General features: G+C 38.6%; 1 protein-coding gene across 8 annotated transcripts in view; it reads right to left on the reverse strand.

The window, feature by feature from the left end:
* The window catches only part of evi5b (ecotropic viral integration site 5b), a 44,903-nt gene extending 25,141 nt beyond the window's left edge, over positions 1–19,762 (reverse strand). For 4 of the 8 annotated variants that reach the window (XM_023287493.3, XM_055017324.1, XM_023287488.3 and 1 more), the window contains exons 1-3: positions 16,537–16,778; positions 8,857–9,089; positions 1,839–2,028 (exon numbers count right to left, since the gene is read on the reverse strand). In XM_023287493.3, the coding sequence (XP_023143261.1) occupies positions 1,839–2,028; positions 8,857–9,008 (342 nt within the window). In that variant the 5' untranslated portion in view covers positions 9,009–9,089; positions 16,537–16,778. Of the gene's footprint in view, positions 1–1,838; positions 2,029–4,622; positions 4,774–8,856; positions 9,090–9,816; positions 9,973–15,702; positions 15,985–16,536; positions 16,779–19,517 lie in introns of those variants that run through there. The other 4 variants (XM_023287491.3, XM_023287490.3, XM_023287489.3 and 1 more) reach the window with 4 other exon arrangements.
* Between the last annotated feature and the right edge of the window lie 2,363 nt (positions 19,763–22,125).

Consider the following 22,125-nt stretch of genomic DNA (forward strand, 5'->3'; position numbering starts at 1 on the left):
GGTTCCTCCCTTCGTGCAAGAGAAACTGGGTTTCACTCCAAGCCAAGGGGAAGAAAACATCGATTTTGTGGAGGGCTCAGCAGTTATGATTCACATCCCAGACGAACTGCACCCATCTGGTCATTACTACTTCTGTTAAATTACATAATAACACCATGCATGTTCACAGGTCCCTCGCAACACTTCCCCATTTACACACGCAGTGACAAGAACAACAGTATCTCCACCCTTGCAGAGGACATCAGTCTGTCAGTGCCATTTTATTATGAGTATCATCTCCAACAGCAACTCCACATCCACACATGGTTTTGTACATTACTACAAAACAAAGGAACAGGCTTTAACAGCGTGACTCAAGTGTGACTGGCTATGAGGAAGGCATGATGATGTGCCGACTGTTGGATCTGCAATGATTACTTGTTTAGCTGTCAGCATTTAAATTAATCTCCAACCGTTTTGATAATCGATTCATTGGTTTGAGTAATTTTTTTAAAGAAACAAAAGTCACAAGTTCCGCTTCTGAACCCTCAGAACATCATCGTATCTTTAAAAAATTAATACATTTTAAACCACCAAAATGATTCCATATATCAGTGCCAGATACTGGGCGAGGACAAAAAAGTAACTGGAATTTCAACTTTCCAACAGTTCATGAACTACTCATCAGTGACATGCTGTCTGTACGACAAATTAACCAAACACTTTCTTCAACAAGTCTTATTAAAAATTTTAAAAATAAACCATTTACACCAGATTCTACAAAATTCTAAACTGCTGGACTCAGTGCAACCTAGAATCCTACAGAGACTGCTGTGACTGACTCACATCACAAACATTCAGAGACTTTTTCAGCTGAACTACAAAGGAGAGAAGTATAAATAAATAAAATGTGGATACTTAAACATGTATAGTATGTGGAGCCCCCATTATTTTCCAGTAATGGGAACACGTATCAGCACTTGTAAAATGTACATCTTGACTCCAGGGTTTTTTGTAAATTAAATAATGATTTTTTTTTCTTTATGAATTATGTCAAACTATCAGTCATTCTGCATAGAGGATACTTTTGAGTTATCTCTACTTCTAGTCATGGTTGTGCTGTTTTTCTAGAAGTATTGTACTTTATACTGCAGTGGAAAAATTAGTCCACAGTGAGTACTATGACATGTTGTTATCAGGTGGTCCAACACAGCAGTGACACAGCATTAAGCAGACACTGTGTTTACACAAATCTTCATTGTATATGTGCAGTTTAAACCACACCATCACTGACAGTGACTTGGCATAGGGTAATCACAAGACTTCAGAGAGTAACTGTAGAAACAAGCAGCCTAAAATTAGCTCCAAATGTCAAGAACGAAAATAACAAGTACAAGGACAACACACAGGGTCACCTAGGACAAAGATAGCCTTAGAAATTATTACTAGATCAAGTAAACATTCAAACAGACAGAGCCATTGTAGCATTCTGGGCAGAGCTTGATACAAATGCCAGTGAAATGCATGTACATCACAAGAAAGATCATGTAGCCTCAATTTAAACTGTCCTCTGAGGTTTAATGTAATTTTTATCACATAAACAGTGTCACGGGAGCTCCTGTCTCCTAGAATATTGCACACTGAATATCACTCATGTTAAAAGGGAAAATAGACACAAAAAATCACATCTGAAACTGAAATTAAATAGCAGCTGTACAGACACCTTATCCTTGTTTTTAGCAGACAAGTCCAATGTGTCTCAGTAAGCCTATGATGCAGTTGCTTTTGAGTAAGCTCTTAAGCAGGTCTGCACGAGACCCAACGATCAGTTCACAGGTAGTCATGTGCACTAGTCTCACCTTAAGCTGCTTCTCCTTCTTCTTGCGCACCTCCTCCCACTCATTGACAATCCGTCCCCACAGGATCCAGGAGTCCTCCTCCAGGTGGGAGAGGTTGGAGGAGGCGGAGGAGCTGGATACCAGGGAGGAGCCGCTGTTTCTCCTGGAGCCATTCATGGAGCGCAGCGACTTGCTGTCCGTCTCCAGCAGCCTGTAGTGAAGGTAAGAGATGAGATATTATGAGTTTACACCACTCATTCTGAAGATCAATGTGTCAATGAATGCATTTATATTAAAAAAAAAAAACATCTGCATCCATGATGCTAATTCTCTCAGCAAAAAAAAATCTTGTCTGTCAGTGACCATAATGGCAGGATTTTTCAAACTACATTGCACTGGCAAAACTTGAGTTGTTGACTGGTTTGTTGATTCATCTCATCTGACCAAATCCTCATTTCTGGGACAATCTTTGGTGTTACTTTCACAAATAGAAAAGTGTTACATTAACAGCTTTCCAGAATTAATCCATTACTCTTGCCTACAGAAGAAACACCCCCGCGTTTTCACAAATTTCAGCCCATTTAATGGATGGAGACTGCTAGGTTTGACTTAAGTTGGCTCCAAACTAACTGACATCATGTCAATGAAGTCGACTGTGTGGCTGCATTTTAGTCAAACAAATAGCCAAAAAGTCAGGCGTTAACTTTGAAAACAGGAGTTTGTATAACACAGTTCAACAACCAACATGGCAGACCGTCTACAAACAGCAGGCTAACTTGTCTGTGTTATCTTCCGAAACAGTTCTCGTGCTGTGACCACCAGTAAATATAGTTATTTTTCTAAAAGTCATATGATTATGGACTGGTCAGCTTAAGTACGATTTCATTTCTGTATAAAATAACCTGGTTCAAACTATTTAATATGCGTCACATACTAGCTTTCTATGTTGATTTAGAACATATTTAGGCTAAAAATACTAATTCAGTGTCCTGTGGCACATTTAGTTCACCTAGAGACAATGTGCAAATGTTTCTTGCCCCTCACAAGCAATCGATAGGATAAAAAGTAGGTACGGTTTTGGAAAAAAAAAAAAAAAAAAAAACAACATTTTTTTTGTTTGGTTACCCTACAAGGCAAAACATCAAAATGTTTACTTTGGGATTAAAGTACCAACAAGAATAATATACTGATAGAACGAGTGTCATAAAAGTTGAAAATTACCACAAGCAAGTGGACATTATTTCATTACAATTTGACCACAGAGGTCAGGAGTTGAGTCAACAGGAGGACAATCAGCTTAATTGTACATCAAGCAGCTATTTGGTATCCAAAGGTGAGAAAGAAATACTGCCATGCATTGCTTTTCCTTAAACAACCATCAGATCTCAATCCCATTGAGTAAAACCATACTGCAGCATCATAGACACTGCAGAGGTGCTAATATGAAGTTCATATTATGAACATTTAAATTCTGCCAAATCTAGAATCAGTGCCAGATGACTTGCAAGCTGTAACTTCTGTATATCTTGTGTTTAAATCAAACCTGTCCAAATTTCCATGTCAGTGCTAAAAGGAAAGTACTTATTTGAAAAGCCACTAATTTGACAGGCCATTATATCACAGTGATTGACAGCAAAAGCCCGAGAATTAGCAATTAATCTCTCAAATGAAGTCAACAAGTCAATTGTTTGGACATAGAACAAATAAGACCTTCACTGGTAAAATTGTAACAGCTGGACTTGAGTTTTCTCATTGTCAGTTAGTCACTATGTGATTATAAATTGAGGAGTGGGAGTTTAGCAACATTTTCAATTAATACAAGCCTAAACTAAAAATACTTTTGTTCAAATTCTTACAATAGCTAGCAGGTTAATACTCAACAGATTGAAAGATCAAACAAAAAGGGTGTAAAACACTTCCATTAAGAAGAGAGTTGGCATTTATTTAAATTCTGTTGGCAACAGCTGTAAGAGGCTGGAAAAAGCCCATTCAGCAAAAGTCAGAAAAATATTTCCATCCATATTTCACATCTGAAGAGGCTTTCTGCAGACAAAAAGCTCGAGCTACATGTTTTTCTGCCAGTTAATCTTGCACTGCATCACTTTTATCAGTTTGTCATTGGGGTTGCTGACAGAGCGATCTGATCAAGGATCAGCATGCAGAGAAAAGAAGCCGTGACTCCCAACCTGTGTGACACAGAGAAGCTCATGAGACGCAAACAAAGGCTCAGACACCTGATCTCGGAAAAAGGCCGGAGCCTCTCCGCTGGAGCTCGTGACGTCACTGAGCATGCTCCCAGAAAGGCTAGGGTTACAGCCAAATTTGGGTTATGTCGGAGGGAGTGTGGACGGCATGACAGAACAGCCTACAGGAGAGATTCTTCTTCAGCTTTGACGTGGAACTAAAAAGTTTTTAAAGGTACATCTTAAAGCTAGATTTTGGCAGGATTTACCAGTTTTTCAAGGATTTCAGTTAGCCAAATGACAAATGGTCATACACATTACAGTTCGAGGCTGTTACACATGAACCTGAACATACTTAAAGCTCTGCTAATAATTCACCAGTAGTCAAACAAAGGTATGAAGATTTCAGAACAGAAAATACAGAAGAACTAAAGAAAAATACTGTCATTTAAGAAATATTTGCAATGATTAACAATACATTTTGATATATTTTAACACTGGGGTAAAAAGGAAAACCATTTAAAGGTACACTGTCTCTCAAGAGATTCAAGTCCTCTTACTGTCCTTAAATTGATGTAATTCATATAGCTGTAAAACACATCATGGATTACTACCACCTTACCAAGACAAGCTCATGATGAACTCCACATGTCCCTGATTTCTAGGAACTCTGGCACGCTGGCATGTCTGATTTACAGGTTGTAGCAGTCGATGCAGGACTGGCTCGTCTATGTGACACTAACAAATGCTGAAGTCTTTTATCAGCTCTGTACGGTACAAAGGCCTCTCCAAACATACACACACACACACACACACACACACAAATAGACTTACTTGGTAAGCAACTGCAGGATGTGTCACAATATCTGCAATACACACATGAATATCAAAGTCCTCCCTCCTGTTGGTGTACTTGTCTGGTAAACTCGTCAACGACAAATGATAAGATTTGTGCATTGTTTTGTGCAAAGTGTCAGTATGTTGCTATGGGAAAGGTCAGAAAAATTCAAAGTGCAAAGCTGTGCGTCTGAGCAAAAGGGTCAACTTGGTAGATGAACTATGAAGCTGGTGACACAAACATCTGTTCATCAGTAGGGGTGCTTAGAGGTACATAATAAACCTTACAAACAACACTGATTGTTGTTGCATCATAGACACATAGAATTATTATTTATCATCAATAATTATTAGTAAATGAAATTGGAGCTCAAAATTCATATTAATACAAATTCAAAAGCCTTAATTCATCTCTGTTTAAATATGTTTAATTAACACTCTGAACCCCAAAATCTGCAGATAGCTTTAAATGGCAGGCTGTCATTAAAAATAAATAAAATAAAAACACTGACATTAAAAATTAGTTTCTGATCATCACTGAATGATCATGTGTCATGTGCAGCTCCATTGGAAGATTAACCAAATTTAAGATTGAATTCATGATATTTCATGAAAATCACTTTATTTTACATGTCACATTTAGAAATTTGCCAAAAATGAATTTTGTGCATTTACCTGATTCTGTCAAAACAAAAAATTCTGCACCCATTAGTTCAACCAAGAAACCATGACTGAGTCAGGTGTGACCAAGAGTACTGTGAGAAAAATTCAAGGATATGTCGCCTGAACTGCAGGCTGTGAAAACAAAAAAGAAGTCAGAAAGTATAGAAACAAATTTAAAATGCAAGTACTTAAATGTCTAAAGTATGTAGCATCACCGTTTGTCTCATTTCATTTGAAAATTTGCCCAAAATAATGTGTAAAAAATGAAAAATTCTGTACTTCTTTGCTCAACTGAAGAGGAATTAATATTGTAGGGAAAAATAAGCCAACAGTGAGGTAAAATGTGACAGGATTCAGAGAGTTAAAGGGAACGTCTCAGCATTTATCCTTCAGTGTTGATATAGCTTGTGACGTGTAACCAATCACACAGTGCTGGGGGCAGGACATTGCATGACTGCAGACGGAGAGAGGAAGCTAAAGCAGACCATATTTAAATACAAGTAATTCATAGGGAATCATATAAAGGAATTCAATGATAATCCAGGTCGATAATCGGTGGACCCCTAATTGCAACATTTTCCCTTGGCATTCTGGAGCAGTTCCTGCTGTGGGTGTACTGATGAGTCAACAATCTCTGCATTCAACAGCGCTTTGCTGTCTTCCACACTGGAGTCAACTGTGACACAATCCCCAACTCTGAGCTGCCTGTTTGGTTTCTATGCTGACACAGAGCGCACTAGCCATGGGAGAGAGCCGCAACAGAGAAAGAATTCACAAAGTTGGCAGTAGACTCGTGTTGCGTCATCCTCTAACAGTACTTTAATCTGATGTGAACACCGAGCACCTCAGGGACAGCACACACTGAATTCTTCTCAATTTACAACACTCTCTCTCACTGATCCAATATTCAGATAAACCCTTCTACAGCAAGGCATGCGGCTTTCTGGAGTCAACTTCTGGACCCTCCAACAGGCTTTAAGTCTCGTTGCAAGAAGCAGCTTTACTGAGTTGTATGATCAACTTTGATGACAAACCAGCCCAAAAAATCTGCATTGCAAATGCATACCTCAGTTTAATGTTTGAGTTTTAAAATAACAGCCTAGATTCTCTGAAATAACCATCCTATGAAAATAAGGCAGGCTGAGTCTGTGCCTTCTTTTAGATTTTAGCTTAAAAGGTACATTTGATTTTTCTAATTGTAAAATGCCTTGTTTAGTATTCTTAGTTGGTCTTTTTGTGTTATTTTATGTGACCTTTGCATTCTGCAGGTTTTGTCATTTATAACTTTACTTTGGCTTGTTTTAGATACTTTCTGTGTTTTATGCTATGCTTTATGTGATTATATGACACTTTACAATCGCTTGCTATGTGAAGCCCTATGTAACTTGTAACTTTGTTTTGGTAAGTGCTATGCAAATACAGATATTATCACTAATGAACATCAGTTCAGCTACGTGTGCACTACTATTTAAACCAGCGGATGAGTCAGTCCTAAACAGGTTTATGGCTTCTGTGCAGATCATACACACAGAGGTAATTTTTTTTAGTCTGAGCTATTCTTCATTCAAACTACATTCAGCCTGCCAAAGTTGAGGTCAAACAAGCACAGAGATGATTGATAAAAAAAACACAAAATGTATATGGATGTGAAGAGAACACAATGAGAAATCGTAAAAGAACAAAAATTCCTTTTCTTTAACAAAAAGCTATATCTTGAAAGACAACAGTTCTTAAGCACCTGACAAACTGCTGACTGGTAAATTTTGTTCCATCTATAGTTTACGGTGTACAAGTCACAACCTGTTGAACGTCACTCACGTGTTTTTGTGTGTGCAGATCAGGAGGGGGATGGTGAGGATTTTCAAGATGATTCTGTGCTAGTCAGAGTGGTGTAGGTGCGTGGAGGAGAGCACAAACCCTCAAGCAATAACTAATAATTAGATAAAGATCAATGTTTGAATTCTGATGACAATTTTAATTGAAGTAGTTTTAGTCATTATTTTAGTTATATTAGTGTTATTAAGAATTACCAATCACATGTGATGAAATGAAAAACAGGCCAGCAGCTACTGTACGCCCTGAACTTGTTCAAAGCGAGCAGGAAGATAATGATGCCATACAATTTTTTCACATTTCTGAACATTTAGATCTGTCTAGTGCTGACAAGTACATGCTGTACAGAAGTTATATTGCGGATCCTTCCTCCCATGTTTAAGCAGGAGGGTTAGTATTCGATCCACTCAGTGCAAGCTGAGCTTTTTCCATCAGGACTTGAATTACGGCCGTCGTGAGCCAGACCAAAGTCTAACTTTCTGTGCCATTAGCTTGCTAAATTCTCTCCACTGAACTAGTGCTCCAGATAAAACAAAATTTAACTTCTGCACTAATTATTAGGTAGGTGGTTGTGTTGAGTGGTGCCGTGTAAACTGCTAATTATGGGCTTCAGTAGGCCACGTTCTTTTATGTTTATGATTTTTACATTCAACCGGTAGCATATAGCTACATTGAACTGCATGTTCTGAATTTGTGTAATGGAATTATTTTAATACCCATCTGCAAGAGGAATTTTCCTTCAGGAAAAACTGCATGAATATGTTTAAAATATATCTGATGGAAAGAAATCTTACACTAGCTTAATGTGTTAAACAACTAGAAATCCAGAGGAAATATTCAACATTGTCCACATACTAGGGCTGCCAAAGTCAACCAAAGTAAATCTTGATGAACTGAAATTTACTCTTCAATCAATGAATTGGAGGCAGAAAAAAATAGCTGAATGTTAACTCCAGATGAACTTTATGGCCACAGTACACTGAGCCTACCTGCTAGCCTTGTTAGGAAAATATATTATAATTCAACATAATAAAGGATCATAAAAACATTCAGTCAACTTAATAAGTTAGACCTGGCAGCATCCATTAGGGTAGGCCAGTTCAAAGTTGTGAAAATGTGGGGGTGTTCAAAGGTAGTCTGTTCCCACTGCCACTAACAACTACAGGATAATCTTAAAAGACTGTTGATGTGGCACTTTTCTGTTTATACAAGTAACACCAAAGACTGTCGCACTAATGAGAATTTGGTAGGATTATAGCACATCGACCAGCCAATTGACCAGTCAACCTGGAGGCGACAGTCACATTGAGTGGAAATTTAATTTTTGTGCCTTTAGAAGATTTGAAAGTCCAAAGGCCTGATCTTGTGGTTGCCTGCCAACCAGTCAGACTACATCTCTGTGTAGCAACACCGCTTGTGGTATTAAATTGCCCTTTGAAGAAAGTCTTCCCTGAACCACATAATCTTAAATCAAACACTGTTAAGTTGATGGGCAAGAGAGGCTTCAAAGATAGACTGCTTACCTGTTTTGCTCCTCGAGCTTGGCAAGCAGTTCCACATCATCAGGACTGAGCTGTGCCGGTGAAGACGGCGAGAGGGCAGGCGAGGACAGAGAGGTGGAGGATGAGGTAGCAGTGGTCTGCAGGGATGTGGGCGTGGCCACCTGGCTAGCCATCTGACTGACCGTGTGGGACACCGAGTTCTTCACCCATGAGAGAGTAGAACTCAGCTTTCCAGCAACCTTGTCTGTCGCCACCTGCAGAAAGTGGCAAATTCAGTGGCAATGAAATTCAATGCTGAATACCTCTTAATTCATTAACAATATCAGCTACTGAACAGTCCCTCTCAACTCTCCCATGCAGTCTGACATGATTTGGACTCCTTAACAGCTCTTGCTTATTCCCTAAATAAAATATTTATCAAAGCGTCTAGTTCCTGCGAGAACATCAATACATCCCAACACCCTTGTAAGTGCTACATTACCGATTTTGTTAGAGCAGCAGCAGTCCGTTGGATCGATACTGCTGCTTAGTTTCCAAAGTCAGCACTGGCAAGTGAATTTGTCTCTTTCTGATACAACGATCAATGCTTCAAATGAGTTGCTCTTATTCCAGTACAAGTCTGTTGAGTAAGGACTGAATCATGACAATCAGTAATGTTTTTCCTAACGGTTTCTTTTTATCTAGAACTGTGACTTTTACTGATTCACAAGTAAAGTCCATTGCTTTCCGTCTTATCTGACATTTCAGCTTTATTGAGGAAGAGACTTTGTGTATGACACATCACAACATCAGGAAAAGAAGTGCTACAATCATATTTCAGGTGCTACTACTAACAACAGCATGAAGAATGACTAACAAGTGCTAAGACTAGCACTTAGAAATTTAAAATCTACTATCATTTAGAGAGATTACTGAGGCAGAATTAATGAGGGACCATGTGAGAAACACACTCACCACAGGACATCTTCTACACATTCCTACCTGCTATTCCAAATAATCCAAACTTGCCACCTTTCAGCTGCTCCCAATGAGAAAATCCAGTGTGCATTCATTAAAGACCGCTTTTAAAATATGTATGTATTACATTAAACACTTTATCTGATATATTCCTCTCGACCGAACCTTCGACCAACTTTACAACACACTGCCCTCGAGACATACAATAATCATACTCTCAGGATGGGTCAAAGTGCTCCACAAAAGATATGCCTTCTTTAAGTGTCCTGCTGAAATAAGTGTACAGCAGGAAGTTCAACTCTGTACTCAGCAGAAACAAATTCACCCAACACCTGAGAAAAAGATTTGCCTTCAGTTTCAGCCCAACAGGAAACCTGGATACTGCCACAAGGCAGAAAAGTAATCATTTCATGCAGTGCACTAAATAAAATGGTGAGTCATTTCTCTCTGAGTATTTGATCTACAAAGGACCAAAGAAATAAAACAGAAGGAGAGAAGGCAAAGGAGGAGGAGCAAAACATTGTGGTAAATGTGGTGATAGGAATGAGCTATGGTACACAATGAAAATATAAGCTCAGCATTTTTCCTTCCTGTACACTGAGAGAGTGACATTACAGTTCACACAGTATATATGTATAGTATCATCATGAAATAATGTGAGGTAATGGTGCTTTAAAAATGAATGACTGGAAGCAAAGGTTTGCTGCAATCTAAACAGGCAAATCTAAAAAAAAAGTAAGAAAGCAGTTTTAAAACCACTTCATTACAAACTATTTAACTATGAAGTTCAATATAATGAACATCAACTTGATATCCAAGTCCACAATTTTTCTAATATTGACATAAATAATAACATCCTGTCAAAAAAAGTCCAGAACAATCAAAATAAGACTGCTTTACAGGAAGTTTTAAAATTTAGTTTGAAAATGTTTCATTAAAATAAATATAGAAAGCATTACATTTTCTGCCTGCACCTGTCAGTAGGTTATCATGATGAGGCTTCATTCATACTTCATACTGAATTTACACAGAGCCTACGTCGTAGCCTATGCAAGTGGCTGACACAATTGCAAGCATTTATGTTTCCGCACTGGTGGGTTTGTGTAGCGCTGCAATTACACTACCAAAACAGTGGTGCTTTCATATCACTGTGTTTAGTGTCTTTATACAATTCAAACAACAGCAGCTCAAAAAGAGTTGGAACTACTTAACAAAAGTTACTTTAAGAAAAATGACAGCAATGCTGGAAATAGATAATACATTGGAACCAACCGAGAGCAATGAAAACAAGAAAAAAAATATATGGCTACACTGGTACAAAAACAGCTGCTGTAACTGCATTGTGAGCAAGCCAGATACAATTATAGCCCATTACATATGACATTTTCTTTCACAGAAGCATTTCTTTGTGCACATCAATATGCATGTAAACATGGCATATTACTACCAAGCGGAGCAAGCAGTCCAATAAGAGTTGTTGTGGTTTGCGTTGCTGCAAGGTGCAGTTACATTTCTGAGGAGGTTCATGTCAAGCTACAACATAGTATGGAAGTGTAAATCAAGCTTCAGCGTATGCATAATAATATGTTCCACTACAGGGGAGAATTGACGTTCTCTGCAATTAAGTGGATAAAATATGTGCATATATCAGTGTCAGCACTAGCAAAAAGCCAAAATGAGTTGGAAAATGTATGCATTTCCAATCTTGACAAAAATACAACATCATGCACTCCTACAGTTAAAGATCTGTAAGTGTATGCATCATAAAAGATATGGTATATATTATTATCAGAGTCTATCATGAGTAATTTTACATAGAGTATCTATATAATATATATGACATTACCAGGGGCTATTAGAGGTTGACCTCTGCCAAGTCTATTCTGGGATGAAGAGAAATAGGGAGTTGGCAGACCAATTTTTATTTTGATTACAGCTCCTGACCGGTCACTGTAGGGGGTATATTTAATGGCCATTATCAACAATATGACAAGAGAGCTAAACTAACAGATGCTCATCCTGTAGACCTTGAGCGTGGCTGCATTAAATCAACATCAGTGGAGGACATCTAACCTCGAGATGGAAAACATTTACCCTGCAGCAAAAGCAACAGGTCTGCAGAGTGCGTGCACTAGCACAAATATTAGTATTATTATTTCATTTATTAAAAATTACTAATACTTTGGCAAATGTATTACACTTTGATGATTCCCTTTATCAATTAGATTCTTGTTAATTTTTTGTATTGAAAAAGGAAGGCAGTAAAAGTTTGGCCTGGCCGAATTACAGTACTAAATATTATCTAAAGATCATGGTAATATCACTCAGTCACACGTCTCACTGCAGGATTTCTTAAAACACAGCTGAAACTGACAGGTTGAATTCCTGTTTTCCATGCAGACCCACCAATTACACAACAAATGAGACAATTTAAAAGACTTACTTAGTCTTCAATAAACACTTTGATATCAATATAACAAAGTGCAGTGCTCATACGATGATTTGCAGATTGCATTTACTCAAACTTGCACAGAACATTTTACTTCACACTGTCATAAGAGAAATAACAGAATTCTCACCAGTAACAAGTATATCCTTCTCCTGCATTGAACAACACTATCCAGTGAGTAAAAATTCTGCAACCAACAATTATTTTCATTTATCATCCCAGAGCATCCCAGAATGTCTTGTTTAGTTCACATCCCAAAGATACTTAGTTTACTGTCTGAACAGAGAACTGAAAGAACCTGCTGATTCTAATAAATTGCACTCCCCAGTTTGTATCCTCCGTGGATGTTTCTTTTCACCGTACCACAAGCTTTGTGCATCACTGAGCCAGGCTAGCATTGTGTCCATATTCTATCGCTTTGAAAGCAACAGAAGAGAATGTAAAGGAATGCTGTTTCTTCCAAGACGGACTTCCAACGTGAGCTGCCATGCAGAACTAAGTGAGGGGAGAAAAGATGAACATGTACATGTAGTGCCTGCCATGTCTACATGTGCTTTGAAAAGACCTGATAAACTATGAACATTACTGATATTTAACTTGATAAACCTTGGGAAAACAAATCCTAGTGTGTCTTGTTGTAGAACTTTCTGGATTGACTAAAAATGCCCTGAGTACCACATTACGAAGCAACATATGAGAGAATCTAAAATTTAATCAACTCAGGACCAGAGACAGCGATGCTTTGACAGATGCCAACGTCCAGGTGGCCTTAGCAGACATTCTTTCTAGCAAACTGAGCCAACTGAAGCGAGGCTTCCCCATAAATCCTGGACACAGAGATTGTTGCTGCTTTTGTTTGCCAAAGAACTCAAAGGGGCCCTGAGATGCAGTGTGCATGGCTAATGAAGCCCACAGCGAGGAAAGACGAAAGCCTCAGCGGAAAACTTCAAGGTGACTGGGTAACTGAGAAAGACCAAAGACCAAACCAAGAAGTATTTCCTTTCTGCTAACTCCAAATTCACAGCACCTAACAGACACCTCTGAAAACAGGCAAAAGGCATGCTACAAACTTTTCAGCAAAGGTAAAAATTCAAGTTTCAGCTAAGAAGATTTTTATAGTCACCTTCACTGTCTTTCTCCATTTCAGTCATCTTACATGTTCATTTCAGGGCAGTGATTAAAAAAAATTAGTCCGTATATGTGCTTGACAATTTTCAGGCAGTAATTGCAGCACTTAAATCTCACCCTTGGCTACTTTATTCTGAGGTGGAGACAGAGTCGATCTAAGTATGTATAATCAATGTCTACATTAGCGACTGGCATATGGTTTTGTGCAGGCTCCTTCTAGATCCTAAATACAGTCTTCTATTGATTTATTTCTTCATATGCAGCAGCTACAATCAAAATGTGGCTGATGTTATGATTCTAATGTATAACAGGGCGATGCTGACAGAAATCTGCTCCACAACAAGCCTCTTTCACAGAAGATAGTTTTTTTCTGAAAGATCACAGGTGAAATTAGTCACATTAACGATGGCTGCAATTAATTTAGGTGCTGTAGTTTTGTACAGGCTCAATGAGGAAACGGCTGACTCACTGTTAATTCTATTTTAAATACGCCTGTGATTTTCCTGCTATGATGGGACGATATGTGTCTGCATAGAAAAAAACTGCAATGACAAACTGTGTGTGTAACTTTTTGCTTTCTATACTAGGCAAAAGTGACAAGGCCTCTAAGGAGGAAAACTACAGTAGTTTAAATATAATGTCCCAACACAGAGGTAGCGATTCTACACCACTTGTCTTGGTCAGCTAAAAGGTAAATATTTTCATGGTATTGTATCACAATACTGCAATGTCTGGAGCCCTCAAAATCCCTCCACTTACTGTATATATTTTGTGTAATGAAGACGTTTGCCCTACTAATTACAACATTAAAAGCAAGTGGAAAGCACATAATATAAACCCCTGCAAATCTTCTGCTCCTCTTGGTGACATAAGATCTATTCTAACCTCAGCATCTCCAGACCTCTACTAAAGCCAGGGGGACGGAGTAAAACTTGTGAAGCTTTCTGTCCAAACAGCAACATGTGTACTGACAAGTGTATTCTCCGAAATGCCCATCTGTTTTCTCACAGGTACAACTTACCGTCTTACAAAATAAAGAAGTGAGAAGTTGTTTTAATACTGTAGAATCTGACCCTGACATTCAGGAAACCTTTAGAGAAGTAAAGGCAACACTCAGCTAAGTGTCAGTAAAGGTGCTAATTTAGGCAGTGTGACTGAATTCAGATGACAGAAAATACCAGAATTAAATAGACTGTAACAATAATAATTATTTGGTTAGCTATAAACTATTTAAATAATTGCTAACTATTTTGACAATGGACTAAATCTGTTTGAGTAATTTTCTAAAGAAAAAAAAATCAAGATTGTCGTTCAAGAATTAGCTCGATCTCTAATCACAAATATTTTCTGGCTTCTTTCCCGCCCTTTACAGTGAACCGAAAAGTAAGCTGAACCAATAATCAAATTCAAATCGAAATCAGGTTTTAAAAACCACAAATGCTGCAATTTAGGATATACATTATGCAGCATGCAAGCCTTTTAGTGCACAGTTGCCTGGCTAGTTTCTACAGTAGCCTGCATGTGAGACATTTAGAGAACATTGGTAGATTGTAGTGTCCATCAATAGGCAGATGTTCAGACAGTAAAAAGTTTTGGTTACAACTTTATTTATTGCTTTTCCTGTCGGAGATGCACTGAATTCAGCCGAAGATTATTTTAAGTCTTATTATAATACAGATTTAAATATGAGCAGAAATGCAGCACAACATGGAAGTGAAAGCAGTGCCCTGTTTGTTTTGTAATAGAGAGCAATAAAACAATTTTGTCTCAAATAAGAATGAGTAATTGTCTCAATATCAATACTGATCAAAAATAAATTATTATTAGATTTTTGGCCATAATAATGAAGTCCTAGTCATTTGTATGGACATTTTCTTCTATGGAAAGGATGATGTTCTCCAGTAGTTGCCGCTACATGAGCAAACAAAGCGTATTTGTTTGCGCATTTAAATCAGCACTAAAAAGTTCTGTATGATGACTCCAAAATTAGATCTGGATGTTTGAAAGCACAAAACTCTTTTGGATGACTTTACCAGTGCTACAACATTTGAGAAAGGTTCCAAACAGATTGAAAGAAGCATTTAAAGTAAAAAAATAAAAATCATGATTAATTAATTTCCTACGCAGTTGCACTTCTCTATAAAATCACCATTCTATAATGAGTAATACTTTCCACTACAGTTATTCAAGTCATCTGATGAAATTTCTGTATTTGTACATGTTACAATATATATACAGAAAAACAAAATGTCCCAATGTCATTGTTTCCCATGTATCGTGCAACCCTACTGTTAGCTACAGTGTCGACTTGTGATATTCAAAAACCTACTTACTTCCACCGCAACATGATCCAACAATCAGCCTGGCTCCCTTAAAAGCTTATCCTCACAAGCATTAATCAAATTGGTGCTTCCTCCTGCTACAGAAGTTTCTGTCGGTCTGGTTTCAGCGGTGCTTTCTAAAGTTTTACAGGTGTTAGTCTTCGCTGTGTATATCGTCCACTACATCTCCGGTCACTGAGCTACTCCAACTTGCAAGTCGCCACTTTGAGTTAAAGATATCTTTGGCTTCAACACAGCAAACGCTGAGCAGTTCAAATCCTGTGCTGAGGCAACACAACATGTTGTCTTACCTATCAAAAACATTTTAGTCTACACTCAGTAAACACAGGACCGATGCAGAAGTGCCTACTCCTTTTATGGCTCGCTGGTGTTGTGGGCTGAAATGGAGATCTAGCATCAAATGCAACAGTATGCAGTGTAGTGTACGTCCTCCACAAAGCTCTACCGTCGACGACTTGTCTGGATTAATGTAGGTTTTAGTCGTCAACGTTAAAACAATACGTTAATTCTACATTTCTCCAGCAGTAGGGAAAAAACATTTTCAACTGTATGGTGTTTTTGTTCCAGGCTTTAGCCGGAGTCCTTTAGACGCCAATTAGGAGTTCTCCAGTTAAAACTAAACACAACCGCCACGCTAACAAATCTGGAATAAAAGCTAATGTTGCGGCTAACCGAGCCTATGAGCGAAGTAGTGTCATTTTATTTCACTTACATGTAATGTCACGTCGTTAACTTGAACACACACAAAGTGATAACTAGGAGTCGTCTTGTGAGTTCCAGTAATTAGACAGAGTCCGGGGGAGAAAACGCAAGAACATCTTTTACCTTGAAGCGTTGTTAGCCAGCAGCTGCAAGCGTCGTCTGCTTCCCATGCACGAAAGTCTAGTCCGGCTGCTACTCACAGAAAAAAGCCGGTTTTCATACACTTCAACCGCGTACACAGATAAATATCACCCACTGATAGCCTAGCTAGGTTTCCACTTGAAGGCTAGCCAGCGTTAAGTTAGCTTGTCCCCATTGACTCTCCGGTCCAGCCCATGCAGCCTGTAATACGTGTACACTGATGTCTGCAGCTCAGACGGCAGCGGCCTAGCTAATGTTTACATCGCACAGAGCATGCGCAAACCCGGAACAATACCACCACCTAGTGTTCACTGTCTGCAACTGCACCCCAAGAGTTTGTACACTTTCCTTGTGTTCATTCAGAAAGGAAAGATTATTTTATTTAATAGGGTAAATAAAATGTCAGCACTAGCACATCTACAAAAAATACAGCGTCTTTGAAGAACCTAGCATTTTCTATCAGTCATTCAAGAAAGTGAAAACATAATATGTGCTCGACTCATTATATGTAAAGTAAAATATTTCATGTCTTTCTTGTTTCAGTTTTGACTATGGCTTAAAGCTTATGAAAATCAGAAATTCAGTATTTCAAATGATCATATTTCCCTTTTTAAGAGTTTAAGTGAGTGAGCCATTAACCACAGTCATTAAGATTAGAACCAAAAAAAAAGGCTTGGAAATTTCACGTTATATGTCACGAGTCTAGAACATGTTCAGTTTTAATTTTCTTAAATAGAAATTATTGAACATTTTCACAATGTTCTAATTTGTTAAGCTGCACTGGTATAGATTGAAGTCAATATGTACACAAGAAGCAAGCTTGAGTTAACAAATTTAGAGGGTAATGAAATCATACCTAACGGCAACTGAGCCACATCAGACCTGCACTGCTCTCCAACCACTATTCACAGTAAAAGCAATTATTACATTAGCAAAAGGTGCTGATCTGGAATATTGTAATATTGAAATCAAACCAAAACGCAAAACAAACACTGTAGCTATCTGCCGTCAAGCTATGAATATAAACTGGCAGAATATGTGTTTACTGTTAGAAATGCAAAGAGGAGACAGATCCAAACTAAATTCAGACTCAGTGACCACAGTTGAGCCATAGGAAAGGCCTACACAAGAATCATGGCTGCCAACTGAAGAAAGAGTGTACGAGAGATGAGACAGAGAGAGAGGTGCACCTTTTCTTCTTTACCTTTTGACCTTTCCCTTCAGGGGTCGCCACAGCAAATCATCTACTTCCATCTAACCCTATCCTCTGTATTCTTTCCTCTCCCAGCAACTAACTTTATGTGATCTTTCACTACATCATTAAACCTCATCTTTGGTCTTCTCTCAGTCCTAGACTCTTGACTGCCCTCTTCTCTCTCTGCCTACAAACACACCTTCTCCCACTCCTTCTCTGACCAACAGTAGCCCCATTTCCACTGGAACCCTGTGGGTCGGCTCGATTGATCCAGTATGGAAGTCATAGGATTGTTTCTCATATTTCATTTTTGCATAGGTTTATGTCGGATGCCCTTCCTGACACAACCCTCTACATTTATCTGGGCTTGGAACCGGCACACGGAGGACACTGGCTTGTGCCCCCTTGAGGCTACATTGGAGGTGCCCCTAAAATAAGACAACTTAAAGCACCATTATTTTAAAGGTGTGACTCATTATTCCTAAACTTCACAGAGCTAGACAACAATGAAAAGTAACAGATTCAATTAAAAGAGGAATACACAGCATGTCTGACTGTACAGGGACACATAATTATAACTTCACTGAATGTGACAATTATCTCGGCACAGCCTATCATAAGTGTGGCACACATTTACACAAAACACATATTTACTGTTTGTCTTCTCTTTTTGTTAAATACTCTCATTCATTTCATTTCTACTTAAATTATTATGTTGCTACAGAGATTTCCTGGCCGTCAAAACACATCTGAAGGACACAAGTTAACATACTTGTTTGGCAGTCAAAATTGCATTATCATTTTTCAGCCTTGTCAGTGTAGAACAAATGCTAAAATTGCCATTCCTACTAAAGTCATGACTCATACCATGATTGCAATGTCTGTCAAAATAATATAAATTATATTTTTTGTGCATCGCTCAGCCTAATTGGCAACGTCTGCAAGGCTCAAAGCTCAGTGTCCATGACCTCTGCTGGGAACAACCACCTGCAATAACGTCTCTCTTTGCTACTACTCTCAGCACCAACACGTCTGGATATTTAAAAGTATTATGAAAACAGGATAATAAAGTGACAGAACTCCATATAGGCTTGTTATAATCATTCCACCATTTCAGATACTAAACTGTACAAGCATAGTGACAGCTATCATTTTACTTTTTACATTTATGGAAATGTTGTTCAAAAAGAACACAGATAAAGGAAGGTCACATTGATTAAATTGCCTCAGTTAGTTGTTATGTTTGTTCTCTGCTATAGAGATGTCCAGTGATATGCAATAACAGGCTACCAGCAGTTAGAAATTGTGACCTAAATCAAAAATCTGGATAAACCATTTTGAAGAAATAATATTTCTGTTTTAAAGGAATCAAAATCAGTATATAACGTTCATGCTTTTAACAACTATGTAAAGTTATTTTAAGTTTATTTAGATTTTTTTAAAATCACTTCATTATGTTACATTTACTCTACTTCAAAGTTTGGCAGAAGTCTTAGGCTATGAGGAAGAATTTATACGACAAGGTGTTCAGGAAACAAGATGCAGGAAAAGCAGGCATCTTACACACAATCAAATTCTGCAAATTGATTCTTTTACCAAGTAAATGACTAAACATTACTTAAGTTAGTAACACTTTTGTCTTACAGTGTAAGAACAGTCTGTTTTAGCCTAGCATATTATGGGTACTTAGGTCAAAGAAAGGAGTCCTCAAGCACACACATATGAGGGGTGCTAATCTAATCAGTATCTGATTCACAAAACACCTTACCTGAAGTTCATTGCTGAGAAAAAAGTGCTTCTTTTAGAGTAGACTGGAGGTTTGAACTCTTGTGGTTGATCTATACTGTGTTCACTGTAAAAACAGAAAATGCAGTAAATCGGTTCTGAAAAATGCTGTCACAAGCCTCAGCCAAATAGATCAATGAACCAAATTCAGTCTGTAACAAAAATAAGTAGCTAAAAATATCCAGAACATTCAGGCAACTGACTAGAAGTGTCCTTGCTATAGCGCCGCACTGCCATCTTTCACTGAACGAAAATGTCAATAGAAACTCATAATGAGGTGAAGTGTTCTGATGAAAATATAACTAGGCTGACTCCCTTGATTCACATACCAAACACTCATAGAACCTACTTTTCTGGTTTTACATGAGAGCAGTGACGCATGTCTTTTGTTGGCTGGCTCGACACTCCTCTGCTCATAGAGACACTGAAAAGCTGGTGATGTCAGCAACACCATGGAGGCTGTAGGCCTCTGAGTCTGATACACTGTCACAACAATCACATCTCAGCCAGGCAGATATAAACAATTAGACAGGAATGAACACACAGTCAAGTAGTAACATTTAGGCTGTATATGAGGAAACATTTGAGTCACAGAGGCCCTAAAAGATGACAAAAATAGATGCAGCAAAATATTACCATGAGAAAGCGAATTTTAAGAAATGACTCCATGTCGATGTGCTGTGTTACAGTAGCTGTTCATCCGATGAGATGCCAAAGATCCAAATACTTGGCAGGAGCTTCAGACATTAAATCAAATCACTTCAAGTGCATTATAGAGTATTCTGTAGCAAGTGTTGTACGTGTTATAAGACAGGCAACAACAAAAATATGTGCATAAAAGCAGAATAAAGAATAGCAAAATCAATAACAGTGAAGAATCGATAAAATAATGCAGAATAATGAAAAAGTAATACAGAGCAGTAAAAAGGCTTGCAAGACTATTTTGTAAGATAAAATCAATAGAAATTACAAAAATATTAAAACCACTTAGAACAACCAAAGGTCATTGAAAACTGTCAGAGCCCCCTCCTGCGCCCCCACCTGACCTCCTTCCCTCTCTCCCTCTCCTCCTTCCCTCTCTCCCTCTCCTCCTTCCCTCTCTCCCTCTCCTCCTTCCCTCTCTCCCTCTCCTCCTTCTCTCTCTCCCTCTCCTCCTTCTCTCTCTCCCTCTCTCTCGCCGGGCGGAGCTGCCCTTCACAGCTGCCGCCAATTCATAATCATTGTCATCCACAGAACTCCGGGCAGCTGTGGTGAGGCACACCTGATTATCATCCCCACAATAAGAGCTGGTCACACAGTCCACTCCCTGCCAGGTCGTAAACTCTGCTGACGCAGTTCGTTCGCTCTTGCCTTTTTTTGCACGTCTTGTTACTAGTAATACTTCACGAACTAAAACTCTTTCTCCTATCCAAATCGCCAACCCGGCTGCCCGGTTTTCCCAGTCCTGCTGCACCACCTGCATCTTCCGGATCCCCTGCCTGCTCTGAACGTCCTCCCCCCTCCTGGAACTGGATTCTCCTGCCCGCTCTCCGCCGCCTGCCCACACCGCTCTGGACGTCGCCCAGGACCGCTGGCTCCCAGTACCGTCGCCCCCCTCCCCGTCACTCCCTGTTGTGTTAGTTACGTTAGCTCACTCTGCACTTATTAGTTCTCTACCTCACTCCTTCAGTACAATAAATCCACCTTTTACTTCAGCACCGCTGACATTGCTAACAGAAGGGGACAATGTGTAAATTAGGCAAAAACAACGATGCTCTCCTCCTCACAGAGCAACATAATAATTCAGTTCTGAGGACCTAACACCAACGTGCAATATTATTACACATAAAAATTGCAGGAATGTAGGAAATGAAGTGTTTGATACTCAAAATTCCAACAAAACCTGCGCCCATACATGTCAGTCACAGTGAGCTAGAGTGCACAGTACTCAGAGGCTAGCATGAAACTGAAGCAGCTGTTCTTTCCAGCGATGTCTTCATAAAAGATGCCTTTTTTGAAGATGTTTTTAGATATTATGTGTGTACACACAGTTGTACAATAGCAGGTTAAAAAACATGATTTTCGTTTTTGACAAAGGAACTTTGATTTTGAGAGCTGCTGAACTGCTCTGAACTAGCTGCTATACAATCCAGTAATAGTCTGTAAAAGCAGTAACGTGAAAGCACCATTTATGAAAGATATGACCAAACGTATGTAAAAGCTCAGGGAATGTGGAAGGGAATTACAAAGCTGCATTCAGAAGTAACGATTTTGTCATTTTTAAGAAATTGAGGGAAAAAAATCACAGCAGACATTTTTACTTGTCTGAGAAGAAAAAGTGCAGTTTCTCACATACCTATGACAGTGTGATAGATACCCTGACAATGAAAGAATTAAACAGAATGTCCTTTTGAAATTGAAACCTGTGCTGTTCCTACTAGAGCATTCCATAAGATAATATGTGGTGACAGTGGAGCAAAAGCTGGATAAAAAAGAGCTGCATTTTTGTTTTTGACAAAGGATTTTTGAGTATGAAAAACCAACCAGTCTATCACATAGTAGCTTGATAGATAGATAGATAGATAGATAGATAGATAGATAGATAGATAGAT

Source organism: Amphiprion ocellaris, chromosome 2 (assembly GCF_022539595.1).
Source record: "Amphiprion ocellaris isolate individual 3 ecotype Okinawa chromosome 2, ASM2253959v1, whole genome shotgun sequence".
In the NCBI taxonomy this organism is placed as follows: Eukaryota; Metazoa; Chordata; class Actinopteri; family Pomacentridae; genus Amphiprion; species Amphiprion ocellaris.